This window comes from Tursiops truncatus, chromosome 13 (genome assembly GCF_011762595.2).
Source record: "Tursiops truncatus isolate mTurTru1 chromosome 13, mTurTru1.mat.Y, whole genome shotgun sequence".
Classification (NCBI taxonomy): Eukaryota; Metazoa; Chordata; class Mammalia; order Artiodactyla; family Delphinidae; genus Tursiops; species Tursiops truncatus.
The window spans coordinates 3,359,000-3,378,985 of NC_047046.1; the positions used below are offsets into that span (position 1 = coordinate 3,359,000).

A 19,986-nucleotide genomic window follows, 5' to 3' on the forward strand; every position below is an offset into this window, starting at 1 on the left:
AAGACGCAGCAATCCCAAATTCACATTTATACACGCCACAACTGACAGGAGTTGGCTACTGCTACCCTTCTAGAAATGGGTTTGTCTGATTTACCACTTCACTCACTTAAATTACCTGCTTGGTTACTGTAGGTATTGGGGGTTTGACCCACAGTCCATAGCTCTCTTGATGACAGCTAGGTTGGCATGATGTCAAATTAAGCGATGGAAATGGGAAAGTTTAGTAAAGCCACCGGAAGTGTTGTGTACATAAACCAACCAGCTGAACCCCTATTTCACCAGGCTAAACTCTCTTAGCGAATGGGAGGCCCCCGTGAAGTTTCCACCAGTTCAATCCAGACGGCTAATGGAATCACTTACTTTGCACTTTTTTTGGCCATGCCTCTCGGCTTATGGGATCTTAGCTCCCCGACCGGGGATCGAACCCATGCCCTCGGCAGTGAGAGCACCGAGTCCCAACCACTGGACCACCACCACTGGAATCACTTACTTTGATGACTTCCTCGTCTGTGGACTTGCATTCCACCGACTCCGAGATATCCGTCACGGCACTGTTCTCCTCCACGGAGACCACCCTGATGGGCATGGCAACTGTCTTTCCCGTGAGGATGGCGGTGTTCAGAATCTCAGTGTCCTGCCGGAAGAACCAGACATAGCTGGGTCAAGGGAGCTATTCAGTTCTCTCCGACCCTAGGGGAAGCCTTCCAAGGTGTGTGCCAGGCTGTCTTTGTTTAGACAAGACATGCAGCACTTACCTTAGGGACCTGGGCAAAGGAGTCATTTTTGAACAATTTCCCAAGAGCGTTTCACAATTTACTTTTAGTTTATTTGTGATCGTCTTCCTAGTTTTCAACAACAACAATCCAAAAATATGTATTCTTTTTCTTTATTGCAGAGACCAAGTAAAAGTTACACATCAGTTAGGTTTGGGTTGTAAGCAGCAGAAATTGACCGGCTAATTTGAGCAGGAAAGTACTCTGGTAGGTTGAATAACCAAGATGCCCATGTTCTCATCTCTGGAACCTGTGCACCTGTTGCCTTACATGGTAAAAGGGACTTTGCAGTTGTGATTAAGCTAAGGATCTTGAGATGAAAAGATTATCCTGGGTTACCTGGGGTGGACCCAATGTAACCATAAGAGTTCTTTGAAGAGGTAGCCATGGGGGTCAAATGAAGAGAACAAGATGCGGTGCTGGAAGCAGAGTGACGCGGCTGTGACCCGGGAGATGTGGGCAGCTTCTAGAAGCTGGAAAAAGAAGAGATTTCTCCCTAAAGCCTCCAGGAGGAAGACACATTAATTTTAGCCCCAGAAGACTCCTTTCTGACTTCCAACTTCCAGAACCGTAATGGACCAAATTTGTGTTCATTTGTTAGAGCATTTGTTGTAACAGGAAATGAATTCAGGTTCTTAGTGGATAGACCCTGGGCTACTCCCGGGATCAGAGGAAAAGCTGAAGTAGGCTTTGGAAAGGCAGGACCAAGAACGACTTCCAGGATGTTGAAAAGAGGAAAGGATGGGCGAGTCTCTCTAGAGTGAAGCGGAGTGAATCCCTTCAACCATTTCTATCCCTGAGTGACTCTGCTTATGATTTAAATTTTCCGGAGGAAGAGTCTGATTGGTCTCATCATGGTGCCCATCCCTTAACCAGGGAAGGATGGGGCCACTCTGATTGACATGTCTACCAAGATCGATTCCAACTGGAAAAAGGCAGTCTTAAAAAAAAAATCAGAACTGTGTTATCAGAAGACAATAGAATGTATAGATTCCCATCAGGCAAACAAGGGCAACAACAGATAGATAGTCATTACAAAAGCAATCAAAGAGTTAGGTAATTTTTACCCCCGAATGCCTGTGATCACTACTGCACCTCGGCGATGGGCTGCATCGTTTTGTGTAGCCAACCAAACTGTCTTCCTCTGTTGACCCACTGTGGCCCATCCCATCCTCTGATGACTTGGGTTTATCCTGTTCATACTGACTTCGTGCAAAATGATGAGCATCACAGCTCTCACGTGTGTTATGATTTGCAAAGTGATGAAGAAAATGCCTTCTCTTTTGAATTTGTAGGCACTCCCTGCTTGCACTTCTGTAATCCTTTTCTTTATGGTCAAATGAAGATGAAAAAGCATCTGTGGCTTTGGGACATCTACTGGCACCTTTAACCTTTGGGTCAACTTCTCCCCAAGTCCCTCTCCAGAACTGCTGCTTCACTTTGAAGCCAGAGATGCAAGGAAAGAGATTTTCTCAGTTCTTCCTCCAGGGAGGCAACTGGCACAGAAACAACCTTTTCCGTTAACCAAGAGCATCGCTGAAAGAGTCATCCGTTCTAAGGAGAGTGCAAGCCCCTCTCCGATGCTGGTGCCCATCAGTCAGCAGTTCAATAACCCTCTGCCATGTCTTCTCTTGGGTCCCCAGGCTTCCTGGAGCTGGAGCTGCCATCTGGGCAGTGTCCACATTGGCTATTCCAGATGCTAAGAGTACTGCAGAAATCCCCCAAGTCCATTTTCAGGTTCATTACAGGTAATGTGCTCGGAGTTCAGTCTTAACATTTTCTTTCTGAGAATGGTCTTTGGCTAATGGCTTCATTAAAGCAGAAAACTCCCTCGTGTACTAATTGTGATTAGCTTTCTAGTGGTCACTGCAGTTTCTCTCTCTCTCTCTCTCTCTCTCTCTCTCACACACACACACACACACACACATATCCTCTTTTACCTGACACTTCTTATTCCTAAACTGAATTACATCAAGATTAAGACTGGCGAATCATTAGATATTTTTCACTGACCAAGATCAATTGCAGAAGCAGAAATTTACAGTCCTAGAAATGCCAAATGGGTGAAGAAAGCATCGATCTTCAGGATAACCTGGCTAGGCCACAAGGATGAAGTTCCCTGTATTTAAAAATTCCTTCCTTTTCCATCTAAAAACAGGATACAGATGAACTTATTTACAAAACAGAAACAGACTCACAGATTTAGAGAACGAACTTAGGGTTACCAGGGGGAAGGGACAGATTGGGAGTTTGGGATTGACACTCACACACTACTATATGTAAAATAGATATAACCAACAAGGACCTACTGTAGAGCACAGGGAACTCTGCTCAGTATTCCTTAATAACCTAAATGGGAAAAGAATTTGAAAAAGAATAGATACTTGTATAACTGAATCACTTTGCTGTACATCTGGAACTAATACAACCTTGTTAATCAACAGTACTCCAATATAAAATAAAATTTTTTTTAAATGAGTAAAAAAAAAAAATTTCTTTCCCGATCAATGGTTTTGGTGAGTGTCTGTTACTTGGTGGGCACGAGGGGTCTGGAATCCCGGATTCTAGTCTATGCTTTGCCGCTAACTTTCTGTAGAAACTTCCTCGCATCTCTTATCTTTTGGAATCTTTGCTTCTTCATTTTACAGATTAGGGGGTTGGACTGCATCTTCTCTGTCTTTCCAGCTGTCAAATCCTAGATAACCATGAAGATCCAACAGCCACTTAATGAACACGTATTGTGCACCCAGCGCGTTCTTGTCACTGGGTTATAACGTAGTGAACCAGAGTGACAAGCCCACGCTCACGCAGACGGATGGGATGGCAGGGGGGGAACAAGCAAGCAGGCAGCTACTATATTGGGTTTGTCAGGACCTTTTCATTAACTAGTGGCAAAAATCCAACGCAACTCAATCTAAGCAAAAATGGAGACCTACTGCCTTGTACAGCTCAAATATCTGAGGGAAGATTCCAGCTCAGGTATTGCTAGGACCAGGTTCTCAAAACATGTTGCAATTAATTTCTTTCTTTTTTTTTTTTTTTATAAATTTATTTATTTATTTTTGGCTGTGTTGGGTCTTCGTTTCTGTGTGCGGGCTTTCTCTAGTTGCGGCGAGCAGGGGCCACTACTCATTGCGATGCGCGGGCCTCTCACTGTCGCGGCCTCTCTTGTTGTGGAGCACAGGCTCCAGACGCGCAGGCTCAGTAGTTGTGGCTCATGGGCCTAGTTGCTCCACGGCATGTGGGATCTTCCCAGACCAGGGCTTGAACCCGTGTGCCCTGCACTGGCAGGCAGGTTCTCAACCACTGCACCACCAGGGAAGCCCTTCTTTCTTTTTTAATTGAAGTATAGTTGACTTACAATATCGTGCCCATCTCTGCTGTACAGCAAAGTGACTCAGTTATACACAGACAGACATTCTTTTTCATATTCTTTTCCATGATGGTTTATCACAGGCTACTGAATATAGTTCCCTGTGCCGTACAGTAGGACCTTGTTGTTTATCCAACCTATATATACTAGTTTCCCAATCCTTCCCTCCCCCCCTCCCCTCCCCTCCCTCTTGGCAACCACAAGTCTGTTCTCTATGTCTGTGAGTCTGTTTCTGTTTAACAGATAGGTTCATTTGTGTCCTATTTTAGATTCCACATATAGGTGATATCATATGGTATTTGTCTTTCTCTTTCTGACTTTCTTCCCTTAGTATGATCACCTCTAGTTGCATGCAATTAATTTCTACGTCTCCCCATCTCTTGACTCTCTTTTCCTCTGTTTGGCTTCATCAGTCAATAAGCTATTTCTGCATAGTAGACCCCCAGCTATATTCTCCATGGCTCAAATCTGTGTTCTTCCCTCATACAACTCAAAGCAAAAAACAAACAAACAAAATCCCCAAACAGCCCAATTAAAAAATGGGCAAAGCATCTGAATAGACATTTTTCCAGAGAAGATAAAATCCAAATGGCCAACAGACACATGAAGAGATGCTCAATGTCACTAACCCTCAGGGGAGTGTGAATCACAACCACAAAGAGAAATGAAGAACTCCTGTACCACCCTCGGATCCCCACGAGGGAGCGATTTTCCGGTTGGATTGCACCTTTCTGGTTTCCCCCAGTTGCGAGCATAGCTATGGGATTACAGAAAACAATAGCACACGTTGTAGAAGCAGAGGGGGCAGTGAGGCGCCCAGGCATGGACTGGGCACATCGGCCAGGTCTGACTGTAAAGGTCCTCTGTCCCCTCCCAAGGACTTGGAGAGATGCTGTGCTGGGAAGGAGGGAAGCTTTCCTAGAGAGTGAAAAATGTGTGTGTGTGTGTGCGTGCGTGTGTGTATCTGTGTGTGATCGGGACACTGCAGATTACAGAGTTATGTGGGCCTCGCTGCTGCTCCCGAATCCTTTTACGGTCAAGCCCAATGCATAGCGATGTGCCTGGCGCGCTATTTAAATGCGTACAACTGTGTGCTTTCGGAACCCCCAGCCGGACCTGGAAGAACTCATTTTGGGCAGGGCGGGCTGGGAGCAGGTGCCGCCTGCCTTTATCCTCCACGTAGCGCGGCTCTGGAGCCCAGGCTGCAGGCTGCCCTCCCTCCAGACCCCCCGGAGCTATGAGATGCTCGGCATCACGGAACGGAGTCCTCTTCTGAAAGCAGACGGGCGGACATCTCCTGTTGCCCCCAGCGGACATCAGACCCCACCCACCAATACCCTTTCAGAGCCTCACAGATCACAGCTAAGGCACAACGGTTACTTGGACCCTTCTCCTGTTATTAAATGTTTGTTCTCTGCTGTCACTGTTGTTCTCTCTCCCTCCACCTCCTTCCATCAGGAACCAGAGAACTGCTCTGTGTTTCTGAAAAGAATCCATCAAGTGAGGTACTTTTAAATCACTGTCATTTCAAGCTTGGAAAAAGCCCGAGGCTTCAGAGAAAACACGCTTTGTTTGATGTGACCTCATAAATGTAAATTGGTTTGGCCATTTTCTGTATTTTTTTTACAAATTGGGTTTTTAATTTTTAAATAAATAGAGAACACAGAATTACTTCTGGAGGGTTAAAAAGGCTGAGGGGGTGTGAACTGATTAAAAAGATAAATCCAACTGGCCAGGGGAGGAGGCACTTATCCCAGGAGTGGGTGTAAAATACCCATTACAAATTCCCCAGCGGCTTCTCATCAAGAGAAATGAGGAGAGCGGAAATGTGTGACAATAGTGGACTATTATTCAGCGACAAAAAGGAATGAGGTGCGACCATGTGGATGAACCTTGAAACGTGATGCTGAGTGAAAGATGCCAGACATAAAATGACACGTATTTTATGATTCCATTTATATAAAATGTCAAGAATAGTCAAATCCCTAGAGGTGGGAAGCAGACTGGTGGTTGCCAGGGGCTGGGGGAACGGAATGCAGAGGAATTGCTTAAAGGGTCTGAGTTTTATTTTTACGGTGATGGAAATGTTCTGGAATTAGACAGAAGTGATGGTTGCACAACCCTGTAAATATACTAAGAACCACTCAGTTAAAGATTCTAAATGGTGCTTTTTATTCCACTCGGGTATTTATTCCAAAAAAGAGAGAACATTAGTTAGAAAAGATCCATGCACCCCAATGTTCATAGCAGCCTTTTTTACAACTGCCAAGATACGGAAACAACCTAAGTGTCCATCCACAGATGAATGGATAAAGAAGATGTGGTATATATATATTATATATATACAATAGAATACTACTCAGCCATAAAAAAGAATGAAATTTTGCCATTTGCAGCAACATGGACGGACCTAGAGGGTATTAGGCTAAGTGAAGTAAGTCAGACAAAGACAGTACTGTATGTTATCACTTACATGTGGATTCTAAAAAATGAAACAAATGAATATATCAAAACAGAAGCAGAGTCACAGATACAGAGAACAAAGCAGTGGCTATCAATGGGGAGAGGGAAGAGGGAGGGGCAATACAGAGGTGGGGCTTAAGAGGTACAAACTACTGTGTACGAAATAAATAAGCTTCAAGGATGTATTGTACAACACGGGGAATATAACCAATATTTTATAATAACTATAAATGGAGGATAACCTTTAAAAATTGTGAATCACTATGTTGTACACCTGAAACATATAATATTGTACATCGACTACACCTCAATAAAAAAATTTTTAGAATATGAAATTTAGAAAATAAATAACAATACCCTACAGTTTTGTCAAAAAATAGTGCATTTTATAGCATGTGAATTACATCTCAATTTAAAAAGAGAAGGAAAAGTGTGTGGGAGATGTGCGGGTGCCACGGAGAGGCCACGGCGGGGCTCAGACCTGGCTCTGCCTCTTGGCTGGTCGTGTGTCCTCAGATGAGCGAATCCATCCACCCACCCTCAGTTCACTCAACCGGGAAATGGGACCAAGAGAAAACACAACTGCAGCTCCAAGACCAGACACCTCGCCTTCCACACCAATGCTGTGGGTTCAAATCTCACGAGGGTCTGAGGATGAGGCAGGTTTCATCTAAGATGTTCCAGATGGTAGAAAACAGCCTCTCTCAAGAAGAACCCTCCTACACTGTTGGGGGGAGTGTAGGTTGGTGCAGCCACGATGGAGAACAGTACAGAGGTTCCTCAAAAAATTAAAAATAGAGCTACCATAGGATCCAGCAATCCCACTCCTGGGCATATATCCAGACAAAACTCTAATTCGAAAAGATCCATGCGCCCCAATGTTCCTTGCAGCCCTATTCACAATAGCCAAGACATGGAAGCAACCTAAATGTCCATCGACAGATGAATGGATAAAGAAGATGTGGTACATGTATACCATGGAATAGTACTCAGCCATAAAAAAGAATGAAATAATGCCATTTGTAGCAACATGGATGGACCTAGAGATGGTCATACTAAGTGAAGCAAGCCAGACAGAGAAAGACAAATACCAGATGATGTCACTCATATGTGGAATCTAAAATATGACACAAATAAACATGTCTATGAAACAGAAACAGACTCACAGACATAGAGAACAGACTTGTGGTTGCCAAGGGGTGGGGAGGGGAGGGAAGGATTGGGAGTTTGGGATTAGTGGATGCAAACTCTTATATATAGGATGGATAAACAAGGTCCTACTGTAGAGCACAGGGAACTATATTCAATATCCTGTGATAAACCATCATGGAAAAGAACATGAAAACGAACACATCCATATACATAACTGAATCACTTTGCTGTACACCTGAAACTGACAAAGCATTGTAAGTCAACTATACTTCAAAGAAAAAAAAAGAAAAAAACCAATCTCTTTCAATGCACATGTACTTGGCAGTCATTTAGAGGTAGTACATAATAATAATAAATAAAAAACCAGGTCACATTTGGGGAGCGCTTCCTACACGCTAGGTGTTGCTAAACGCTTTCATCTCTACCACCAACCCATGAAGCAGGTGGTCTTTTTATGCCAGGTCTATGGATGGGGAACTGAGGCTCAGAGCTGGTTAAGCGATGTGTCCAGGGCACACAGCCTGGAGGTGGCCTGGCCAGGTTTGAACGTGGACCTCCAGGGCTGGAACACATGATCTATTCTCCTACTCTGTGCTGAAGAGCTAGGACATGGGACAGAACTGCCTCGGTTCTGCCTCTGCTCTTTCCTTGTTGTGTTTTAAATTCTCCCAGCGTCAGTCTCCTCGGCTGTGAACTTGGGGAATCATCCGGGTTGCTGCGAAGATTAAATCAGATAATGTTTATGAATGGCCTGTCAGGGCGTGGAACAAAGTCCTTGTTGAATGAGAGGGCAGCTATTAAGCATAAATGTGAAATGTCTGGATGAGGCAACAGCAGATGGAGAATAGCCAACACTTCTCCTGAAACTCTCTTTTCTCTATTGGAGGGAGAGGCATAGAAAATAAAATCAAATAAAGATAAGGCTGTATGTAGCAAGCACGGGAACACACATTGCCTAGAAGAACAGAAACGTTAGCACATGGGGGTGTGGAGCGGATTACAGACGGAGAGGTGTCTATGAGAGCCTTACAGATACCTTTTTGGCACGTCAGACTTTTACAACAAGATCCAGGGGCCAAATCCTGCCTGTGGTCTGTGTTTATATGGACTTGTGAGCTGAGAATGATTTTTACATCATCAAGGCTCTTAAAAAAAAACAAAGAAAGAGAAAATGCCAGAGACTGTATGTGTCTCCAAAAAACCTAAAACGTGTAATATCAAGCCCTTTACAGAAAAATTCTGCCAAACCCTGAACAAGAGGATCATTTTCCGAAAATGATGGGGCTCTCGGCACGCCCCCCCCAAGGGCGTCCCCTAACCCTTTGGTGTCGTCATTCTGTTTTGTAGAGCTGAGCCTACCCTTACAGCTTTGCTTTTCTTCAGTTGTTATCTCCTCTGATTCACTGTGTTTCCAGCTACAGTTCCACGTCAGCACCACAGCCCGCACGGAAGCCCGCATTCTTTGCTCAACCTGGGTAGATTTCCGTCTTGAGATAATTTGCATCACACGGAGACCCGGGGGCTTTGGACCCACAAGAAGCATTGCCCCAGAGCACTGGGTCTTGTGTTAAATAGGAAGGGGTATTTGAATTGGGGCTGATTTTGTAAGTGTTTCCTAATCTGCAGTCGTGATTATATTCATGTTACGGCAGCGCTGGGTGCCTTGCACACACTTTTAGCTCAAGAAGGGTGAGTATGGATACTTGAAGTGTAGGAAGCCCCTACAATCGGCCTTTCTTAAGGGGGGTGGATAACATTACAGATGACTGCTCAGGGGGAAAAGTGTATGAGTAGACACAGAGATAGAGAAGAAATAAGTGGCTACCAGTGGGGAGAGGGACGGGGAAGGGAATCGGGGAGTAAGAGGTACAAACTATTAGGTATAAAATAAGCTACAAGGATATATTGTACAACATGGGGAATACGGCCAATATTTTATAATAATTATAAATGGAGTATAACCTTTAAAAATTGTGAACCACTATATTGTAGACCTGTAACTTACATAGCATTGTACAGCAACTACACTTCAATAAGAAAAGTTTTTAAAAAGTATATGCGTGGAAAAACCAACGAGCATTTCTTCCTTCATCTCTGCTGAAGTGCAGTAGGTCGGGAAAACACACAGCAGAGTTGGAGGAAGCGCGTTAGAGGCAGCTGGAGGGTCCCCAGCTCACGTGGCAGGCTCTGGGAAGATCAGAGGTCCGGTTTTTTTGAAAACCAAGAAAAGGGAGCCCAGCTGCTGGCATGCAGAGGGCTGAGACTGCTTCAGTGAGGCAACATCAGGCTGCCCATCTTGCTGCCTCACGCTTGCTGCATGGGGCTCCAGGCCTCGCCTTCTCTGTGCTTTGTTTTCCTCATCTGTGAAATGGGACAGTCCCACTTTCCTCCAGGGTGGCTCCGGGGATTAGATGAGAGAACCTAGGCAACCCCCCTAGCTTCGTGCCTGCCACAGAGGTGGCCGTTCCGTAAACACCAGTCCACCGTCCTCAACCCTGGGAAACGGAGTCCGAGAACCCTGACGGAATTTCCACGTCCTATTTCACCAAATCACTCTTTTTTTTTTTTAACCTCTTTATTGGGGTATAATTGCTTTACAATGGTGTGTTAGTTTCTGCTTTACAACAAAATGAATCAGTTATACATATACATATGTTCCCATATCTCTTCCCTCTTGCGTCTCCCTCCCTCCCACCCTCCCTATCCCACCCCTCCAGGCGGTCACAAAGCACCGAGCTGATCTCCCTGTGCTATGCAGCTGCTTCCCACTAGCTATCTATTTTACGCTTGGTAGTGTATATATGTCCATGCCACTCTCTCACTCTCTCTCTCACTCTCACTTTCGCTTACCCTTCCCCCTCCCCATATCCTCAAGTCCATTCTCTAGTAGGTCTGTGTCTTTATTCCTGTCTTACCCCTAGGTTCTTCATGACATTTTTTCTTAAATTCCATATATATGTGTTAGCATACGGTATTTGTCTTTCTCTTTCTGACTTACTTCACTCTGTATGACAGACTCTAGGTCTATCCACCTCATTACAAATAGCTCAATTTCGTTTCTTTTTATGGCTGAGTAATATTCCATTGTATATATGTGCCACATCTTCTTTATCCATTCATCCGATGATGGACACTTAGGTTGTTTCCATCTCCGGGCTATTGTAAATCACTCTTGAGCACCACAGCCTCTCGGCTGTAAGAGGGTGAGTGTTCAACTGTAACTGATCTGGGAACTAATTTAGCATCGCTTGGAAGTTGCTGGAGGAGTCGTTTAATTACACTTTCAATTCCATCTGGAGGCAGCATTGGCAGGACCCCTGGGGGCTGCAGCGATGGGCTTTGCTGCGGGCTTCAGAAGAGGGGACAAGTGTCCCATCTCTGGATGGTACCTCTGGGAAGAGGCAAGAGAAGGTGGCTGTCCAGTGTGTCTACGAAGCAACGGCAAAGATCTCTGGATCCCAGAGGTGGCCCGAAAAAGGCAGAGACTAGAAAAATAAATGGGTCGGGTTCGCAGGAAAAGAGACCCAAGGTCTTGTGGCCGAAAGGGGCTAGTTGGTACTCCATATCCATTCTCTTCCTTTTCCTTGGTAACTGAACCATGAAGTTTTGGCAGGTGGAGTGGGAAACAGTACCAGCTCAGAGAAGTCTAAACTCCGTCTCTCTTGCAGGGGGGTGATCGTGGAATGGGGTTCAAGTACGATGGTTCTCAAAGTGTGGTGCCTGGACCAAAAGCCTCAGCATCACCTGGGAACTTGCTAGAAACGCAAATTCCCGGGCGCCGCCCCAGACACACTTAGTCAGAAACTCCGGGGGTGGAGCCTATTCACCCTTTGCTTTAACAATCTCTCCAGGTGATTCTGATGCTGCTGAAAAGTTTGAGAACTACTGTTCTAGTCCAGATGTAAGCAGCAATGTTCTTCTTCAGGAAGTCTGCTTAATGGGAGCTGGATAAGGGAAGTGGGATGTTCTTTTTGCCCTTTTCCCCCTCCTCCTACCTGGAATACAGATACAATGGCTGGAACATTAGTAGCCATCTTGGTCCATGAGTCAGACTTGGAAATGAAAGCCACTCAGGGAGGATGGTGGGGGTTGAAAGACAGATGAGGTCTAAATCTCTGATGACTAGGGAGTGGTCCTGGACTTACTTATGTACATGAGGTAAACTTTACGTCTCAGCTAATAGTTTTGAGCATTTTCTATTATACTTAGCCTAACCTAAGGCTAACTCACATAGATATTTCTCAGAATGCTTGAGATTGTGAACGAAGATTGCTATCCGCTGCACTTGCATGCCACATTTCCAGTTGTGTAACCTGAAGAAGGGGACTCCATGGCAAGGGTGCTAGGCGGTGGCCTGCACTTGGGGAATGGCAGGGGATGGTAGTAAGCCCGTTGCTTTTAGCTGCTGCTGGTGGTGGAAGCAAGGCTGACAGAGGATTGTTATGAGAGGAGGGCCAAGCAGAGACTGACAATTCAGCATAATTTACAGCACCGGGCAAACTACTCCAAGAGGGAGCTTCCTCTTCCCAATTCAAGGCATCCTCGTTAAAATGATGCATGGGTGGCACAGCAGCCAGTTGGCATATGCTGATTAGTGAAAGTACTTGAAATGAGGGTTCAGGATTCAGGGCAGATGAGCCCAGGGAAATGCCATCTGATAGGCTGACTTTGTTAGGTGCAACCAGCTATTTACATAATCCTGTGATGAAGAATATTATGCACACACACACAGGCATCGTAGGGGCGACCTTTCAAAGTCCCACCCGCTAACGTAATTTTCCCTCTAACCAGGCTGCGTGCAGACACCCAGCTCCGCCGCAGTTTTTCTCATCAGGGAGAGAAGGGAAACCTTATTACTGGGTGGTGTGCGAACGGCACGCCTGATGGAGCGGGCTGGATTGGACCCGCTAACCGACACCACCACCTTCTCCCCTCCCGTTTCCTAATGAAACGATCCCCAAGAGTTCTGCATGATTTGGGGGGGCAGAATTGATTCTAAAAATGCTCCGGGAGATGCTGACGGGGAAATGGAAACCAATATTATCATTTCTGCTTTGCAATGGCTTTGGGATTTCCAAGAAGCAGCGAGGGTCAGGAGGTGGACAGGCTGGGGAAGAGGAGAAGGTGTTTCCCAGGTTAAGGCTTTCTCTTCCTAACATTCCAGGGAGCAAGAGAATAGGCCTCGTCCATCAATAACCCGACAGATCCGTCCACACTGTAATTGTTCCCAGTTACACCTTCTCCTCTGTCATTTCTGTTTGTCTTCACTTTGCAACTCCTTCTAGAAATCTTAGCCCAATGGTATAGTGGACCAATGAGGGTCCGCATCTGAAAACAGAAGGTGGGACTTCCCTGGCGGTCCAGTGGTTAGGACTCCATGTTTCCACTGCAGGGGGCACGGGTGTGATTCCTGGTAGGGGAACTAAGATCCTTCACGCTGTGCAGAGTGGCCAAAATAAATAAATTTTAAAAAATAAAATAAATAAAAACTGAAGGCATCTCAGTCCAGCATGCCAGAGCAGAGTGCAGAACGGGGCTTTCGGAGCTGAGGCAGAAGAGCTTCCTGGATGGCTCACAGGTTCCAGGACACAATCATAAACTATCAGACCCACTCGTACTTACTGGGCATCTACAATGTGTCAGGCACTCATAGTAATCATCATCATCTCCATCATCATTTATGTTTATGCCCGTGTTAATTTTCTAGGGCTTTTCTTATACAGGATAGCAAGATGGGGGGCTTAAAACAACAGAAATTTATTCTCTCACAGCTCCAGAGGCAAGAGTTCAAAATCAAGGCGTTGGCAGGACCACATTTCCTCTGGAACGTTTTGGGGAGAATCCTTCCCTGCCTCTTCCAGCTTCTGGGCGGGGCTGGCAGTCCTTGGTGTTCCTTGGCTTGTAGACACTTCACTCCAATCTCCACCTCCATCATCTGTGGTCTTCTGTGTGTGGCGTCCAAATTCCCTCTTCTTATAAGGACACCAGTCCTGTTGGGCTAGGGCCCATTTTAATGATCTCATCTTAAGTTGATGACTTCTGCAAAGAGACCCTCTTTCCAAATAAGATCACATTCACAGATTCTGAGGGTTAGGATGCCAACATCTCTTTTCGGGGGGCATAATTAAATCCACAAGAATGTCTCTTTCATCCTTTGCAGAGAACCTTCATGTGGATTACTGCCACTTTGATCGTCAACATGGCAGAGGAGAAAGGGTTGATGTTACCACAGATGGGAAAACTGAGGCCCAGAGGACTTTATTTGAACCTTCCAGTCTTCTGACAGCCAAGCCGTTCCACGTGAGTGCCTGCCTTTATGCAAAACAGCCCTCGGAGCTGACACAGCACTGACTCTACCAGTGACGGTACCAACACCCGCACGGGCCAGCTCACAGCCCACTGTGATTCTGAGCCTTTCCAAGTACTGCATGCTGTTCCAGGCTTCTTTGCATGTGCTGACTTCTTTCCTCCCTGCAACAACCCCACGAGGCAGGTACTTCCCTTCTCCCCCACTTCCTAGGTTAGAAAAAAGTTTAAGAGTTGCAGAAAGTTTAAGTAACTTGTTAAAGAATCTACAGCTGCTAAGCGAGGGGGTGAGAAGGGGAGGGAAGAGAGAACCCTGGCTCCGAGCCCTTACACTATCTGACGGCACTATCCCTAAAGATGCTGTAAACTGACTTTGAAAAAGCAAATGCATATATTATACATCTCAGGAAAGGTTCTTAAAAAAAGCACAGTGTGGGGCTTCCCTGGTGGCGCAGTGGTTGAGAGTCCACCTGCCGATGCAGGGGACACGGGTTCGTGCCCTGATCTGGGAAGATCCCACATGCCGCGGAGCGGCTGGGCCCATGAGCCATGGCCGCTGAGCCTGCGCGTCCGGAGCCTGTGCTCCGCAACCGGAGAGGCCACAACAGTGAGAGGCCCGCGTACCGCAAAAAACAACAACAAAACAAAACAAAAACACAGTGTTACTGAGATACAGTTCAGATGCCGCAATTCACCGATCTGACACGTAATTGCCAGTTGCAACCATCACCCCTGTTTAGTTTGAAAACATTTTCATGCCCCCAAGGAAACTCCACGTCCATCAGCAGTCATCCCCAGCCTCCCCTCCTTCCTGCCCCCGGCAACCACCAGTCTACTTCCTGTCTCTATGGATCTGCCTCTCTGGACACTTGCTATAAATGCACTCACATGCTGCATGGTCTTTTGTGTCTGCCTTATTTCAATCAGCATCACGTTTTCGAGGTTCATCCACGTTGTAGCCTGTGTCAGGGCTTCGTTCTTTTTTTTTATCGCCTAATAATATTCCAGGGTATGAAGAGACTTCATTGCATGTACCCATTCATCAACTGATGGACATTTGGGTCGTTATTGGACCACGTAGTGGCTACTACTGGCTAATACGAACAACGTTGCTACGAATATTTGAGCGCAAGATTTGTGTGTGTGGTTGAAGCTTGTCGTTTCTCTGGCGAGTATACCTAGGAGTGGGGATGTGAAAATGCCTTTTTAAAGCCAGGTAATTACCTAGACTCTTTCTTAAGATGAATTATCTTCAACTTCTTGGCACTGGAAAAGTTACAATAATCCCCCCCAATGTAGGAATCGCCTTTCCTCCAAAGCGGTCCAAGCACTTTTTTTTAATCCTATACAATCCACCTCTCTGGCATCTGGGCAGAAGGAGGTGATTTTTTTTTTTTTTTTTTTTACTGTCGTTTCATAAAGCCACAGAGGCAATGAGATGTCTGTGCCCCAGGTCAGAGGCTGGGATGAGTGGATGCTGACCACCGGTCAGGCGTCTGTTCCAGGGCCCCCGGTCCGCTCTCCACGTCCAGGCATGAGGGCGACGGCCCCCTCCCGCTGCTGTGAATGCCACTTGTTGTGACTCTCAGAACGAACGCCGTGTTCCCAGCCCCGCGTGTTCCTAGACGGTGTCTCATTAATTATAGTCTCAGCCCATTGGCTGCCTTTCGAGCTGCATCTTAATTAGTGGCCCCTCCCGGCTGACTCTTTCTTAGCACAGGAGTTCTTTGTTGGATCCTGTGTCTCTTCCGATTTTCAAAGCACAGATCAATGGGACGCTGTGAGGCGAACTTGTCTCCCTTCCCATTTCGGGAACAGGAAGGGATCCTTGTACGGGATGGGCTCTGCTCCCGGCACAGACCCACCCCACAGCCAACAACAGACCCCTTGATGTGCAGAGGGGGATGGCACTGGGTTCCAGCATTATCTAACCTAGGTGGCTGGATCCTATTTCGAGAGAATCTACTTTCCACCAAAGGGGTGCGCCGTTTGAAACCCGAAGGAGGTCCTGTCCTGCTCTGCTCAAACCTCGTGGTTTGCATCCCACACAGAGCGAGAGGCAAAGTCCTGCAGGATCTGGACACCCTCAGACTCTTTGGTTTCCTCCTGTTACTCTCCCTTCCACATGCTTTCCAGACACCGCCGCTTCTTTGCTGTGCGTTGAACGTGACTGAACCTTTGCACCCACTGTCCTGCCTGGAATGCTTTCTCGAGACATCCACGTGGCTCCATCCTCACCTCCCGAGCATCTCTGTCCAGATGTTACCTCCCCATATCCCCATTCTCTGCTGTGCGTTCCAGAGCTCTGACCACCCAGGACACAATGTGTTTCATTTCAGTGTTGGGGCCGTGTCTGGGATGAAAGCTCCAAGAAGGAAGGCATCCTGTTCTCCAGTGTAGGAGCTCCACAAATGCATGGGGAAGAGATGGAAAACAGATACTGCCTGCCAGCCTTTCTAGTTTTATGTTCTAAAAACATTTAAGGCAGGAGAGTTGGAGGGCTTTTTGAAGACGGTTTTTTTTTTTTTTTTTTTTTTTTTGCGGTACGCGGGCCTCTCACTGTGGTGGCCTCTCCCGTTGCAGAGCACAGGCTCCGGACGCGCAGGCTCAGCGGCCATGGCTCACGGGCCCAGCCGCTCCGCGGCATGTGGGATCTTCCCGGACCGGGGCACGAACCCGTGTCCCCTGCATCGGCAAGCAAACTCTCAACCACTGCGCCGCCAGGGAAGCCCAGTCCATTACTTTTTAATGGGGCTGTTACATGAGTCTTAATAGGTTTTCTTGAGGGTACCCGGAGGGTCAGAACACAAAAGGTAGCTGGTCATGCCAAAATGATCTACACGTGTCCAGGCATGTGGGTTTCCAATTGTGGAGAACTGTGCTGACCGCATTAGTCACCAGAAGTGAAAAACCTCATTCTTCTTCGGATTGCAGCTCCGAGTTGCTGCCAGCAGTTAGCACAGGAGAAACACAGAGGCACAATAGTAAACCATTTAGCAAATCAATCCCGGGGAGCTGCAACTTGTCTCCAACGGTAGCTGAGCAAATTTCCTTCCCTCCCTGAGGACCTCCGCTAACAGCGCTGCGGGCTTGCAGTAACAGACCAATAATTTTCGGTTCTGTCACTACCGGGAAACGCAACTCCCACCTCATTTACCTGAAATCCATTCTCAGTGCAAACTGGGGTGCAGGAGCCGAACTTTACTTATCTGTCAATTTGCTTCTAATACAAGATGGAGATTTTATTCCAAAATGTTCATTTAAAACAAGAAAACAATTCAATTTAAGAAGGCTAGCGTCTCCAGAAGGTCTAGCGCTGTAATTGAGTTATTACACGGGCTGGGATGGCACATGGGAATACGAGGCATCAACTTCCCGAAGAAATGTCACATTTTTTTGCAACCTAGCCAGGAAAGGAGTTGAGAAATGAGAAACGTACTCTATTTCTCCCAAGTTGTAGTCGCTTTCTGTTTTCAATAGTTCTGCCTCACGGAAGTATAGACAGATGCTATTGCAGTGAGTCAAGGATGCTTCAAAGGCTAGTCCTGGGGGCATAGCCCACCCACCCCAGCAATATTATGAAGGGAACAGAAGTGGCCAGTGGTCCCTGTGCTGCTTCTTATCCTTAGGACCCTTTCTGTCACCTTCCACACACACCCCGTATAAGAGACATTTCAGGGGCGCTTCGGTACCCGGACCTCCCCTCCTTCCTGAGTCACCGGGAAGAACAGGTGTCCAGACCGCTTGCAGCCAGTTAAACGTGAGTGAGTGCAATTGATGTATATCCTTTCTGGGCTGAGGCAGGTAAAAGCCAGTGGGCCGGCTCTCTGCTTTCTTTCTCCCTGGTGGGGCAATGTTGGGTGCAGGATGGGGGGAGCTAAATCCCTAAGTCGCTGGATGGAATCGAGCACAGGTCGACCTGCACCAAGCTTCGCGTGAGCGTGATAAATAAATTTTGTGCACCGCTGAAATCCCAGCTCTTGTCTGTTGCAGGAGGTAGCAGGACGTCTGCTGACGCATCCCCCAGACAAGCCAGGCGTGGCGGCCACCTGAACACAAGCAAGCCCTCCAGTAAACACGCTCACATTCAAGCACGGTGGACCGAACTAACTGGACGACCCCTGCCAGGGGCACTGGGGTTTCAGGGGGAGCCCAGGGAGAGGGAAAGAAATTCTAACTCAGAGGCACAAGGTACCAGCGGTGAACTCTTGAGACAACGGCCCTGGGCTCTAAGGGGACAGAATCGTAGAGGTGGGCTCCCTTGGCTCTTCCCATCAAAATCGTACAGACAGGTTTTATCAAGTGGGAATCTGGGGTTGTGAGCACAGAAATGAGCTCTAGATAACCCAAGCCAGCAGGGAATTTGTCAGCAGGATCTTGGGTTTCAGAAGGTGGTCAGGCCCGGGAACGGGGCAGCCACCATGGTTGAATCTGGGCAACCAAGGCTGCCCCACGTCTTGTCAAGGGGATGCTAATGAACGAACCCCAACAGTTGTTTCGTGTCCTCGTATCAGGCCAGTTGAGGGTCAGAGAATCCAGCTGGTGAGTTTAGGGGCTGTGCCCTCACTGGCGGTGGCAAAGGGGTGGGAGGGAGGGAACCTGACTGGCTGCGAGAATCCTCAGCTCTGTGGGCAGTGGCTTGGACACAGTCACACCTAGTATCCCAGGCCTTCTCCAGCGGCAGGACCAGTGGTCCACTCTGAACTTCTGGGCTGCCTCAGACATAGATCAGTGAAGGCCAGAAAGTTCCTACATCTCAGTGCCCAATTAATGCCATCTCTAGCTGTTGGCACAGAGAACTTATTTACCTTTTCAACACCGCCTGCCCAAATCTGTTCAAAATCCCCGATGAATCCTACTCGGCCATAATTATGCGTTGATGACTGGTCATTGACCACAGAAGTAACGGATGATAGTACCCCCTAGTGGCAGACATTGGTAATACACAGCATTGCAGCAAACGGAGAATTTTCACTTGGTACTGATTTTTCTGAACAAACACAAACCACAGCCCATAGCCCTGATCCGGGTAGAATGGAATCTACTCCCTTAGTCCTGATGGCTGCTCCAGGGCCCTTCTGAGGTAAAGTATACACACTGTAAAATTCATCCGTAGTCTGATGAATTTCAGTGACTTTATGTCGTTGTGGAACCGTTACCACCTTGCAGTGTGAGAACATTTCCATCAGCCTGAGTTCCCCTCGGGCCATTTGCAATTACGCTGTGCTCCTACATCGGTCCCCAGGCAATCACTGATCGGCCTTCTGTCTCTAAAGTTGTGTCTTTTCTAAAATTTCGCATCATGGACTCCTACGGTGTGTAGTTTTTTTGTACCTGGCTGTTTTCATCTCAGTTGCTTGAGGCATCGGTAGTTTTTTTTTTCCTTTTTACTGCAAACAGTGTTCTGTCCTCTGACTATCCCTCAATTGTTTACTTTTCTCAAGTTGAGGGATATTTGGATTTTCCACGATGATGGGTTGTGTTGTGTCATAATGTTTGCCCACCTGTCTCCATGTGAGCAGGTGTTTTCATTTCTCTAGACCCCTGAGAGTAGCGTCACTGGGTTGTACGGCAAGTGAACCTTTAATGCATTACTAAACTGCTCAACTGTTTTCTAACAATGGTTTACCGTGTTACATTCCCACCACCGATACAGACAGATGTGTTTCCCCATACCCATGCTGACACTTGGTATTATCCATCTTTTTGATTTCAGCCATCCTAGTGAGCGTAAACTGTGCTTTAATTTGCATTTCCCAATGACTAATTCCATCAAGCATTTAAATTCCCCTAACACTTCAGAATTAAATGAATAACTATGGTAAGTCTTGGCTACAGTCACTGAAGCATCGCTCGAGCATCAAATTTAATCTGTATGTTGAAGAGGATTTGGAAGGAACCAGATAGACAGCAAGGAGG

At 46.7% G+C, this 19,986-nt stretch overlaps 1 protein-coding gene across 1 annotated transcript in view; it reads right to left on the bottom strand.

Moving 5' to 3' along the window:
• TMEM132C (transmembrane protein 132C) overlaps positions 1-19,986 on the bottom strand; it is a 374,461-nt gene that overhangs the window by 33,694 nt on the left and 320,781 nt on the right. Inside the window, exon 5 of the mRNA XM_033837903.2 lies at positions 491-634. Within this exon, the coding sequence (XP_033693794.2) occupies positions 491-634 (144 nt within the window). The remainder of the gene's footprint in view (positions 1-490; positions 635-19,986) is intronic.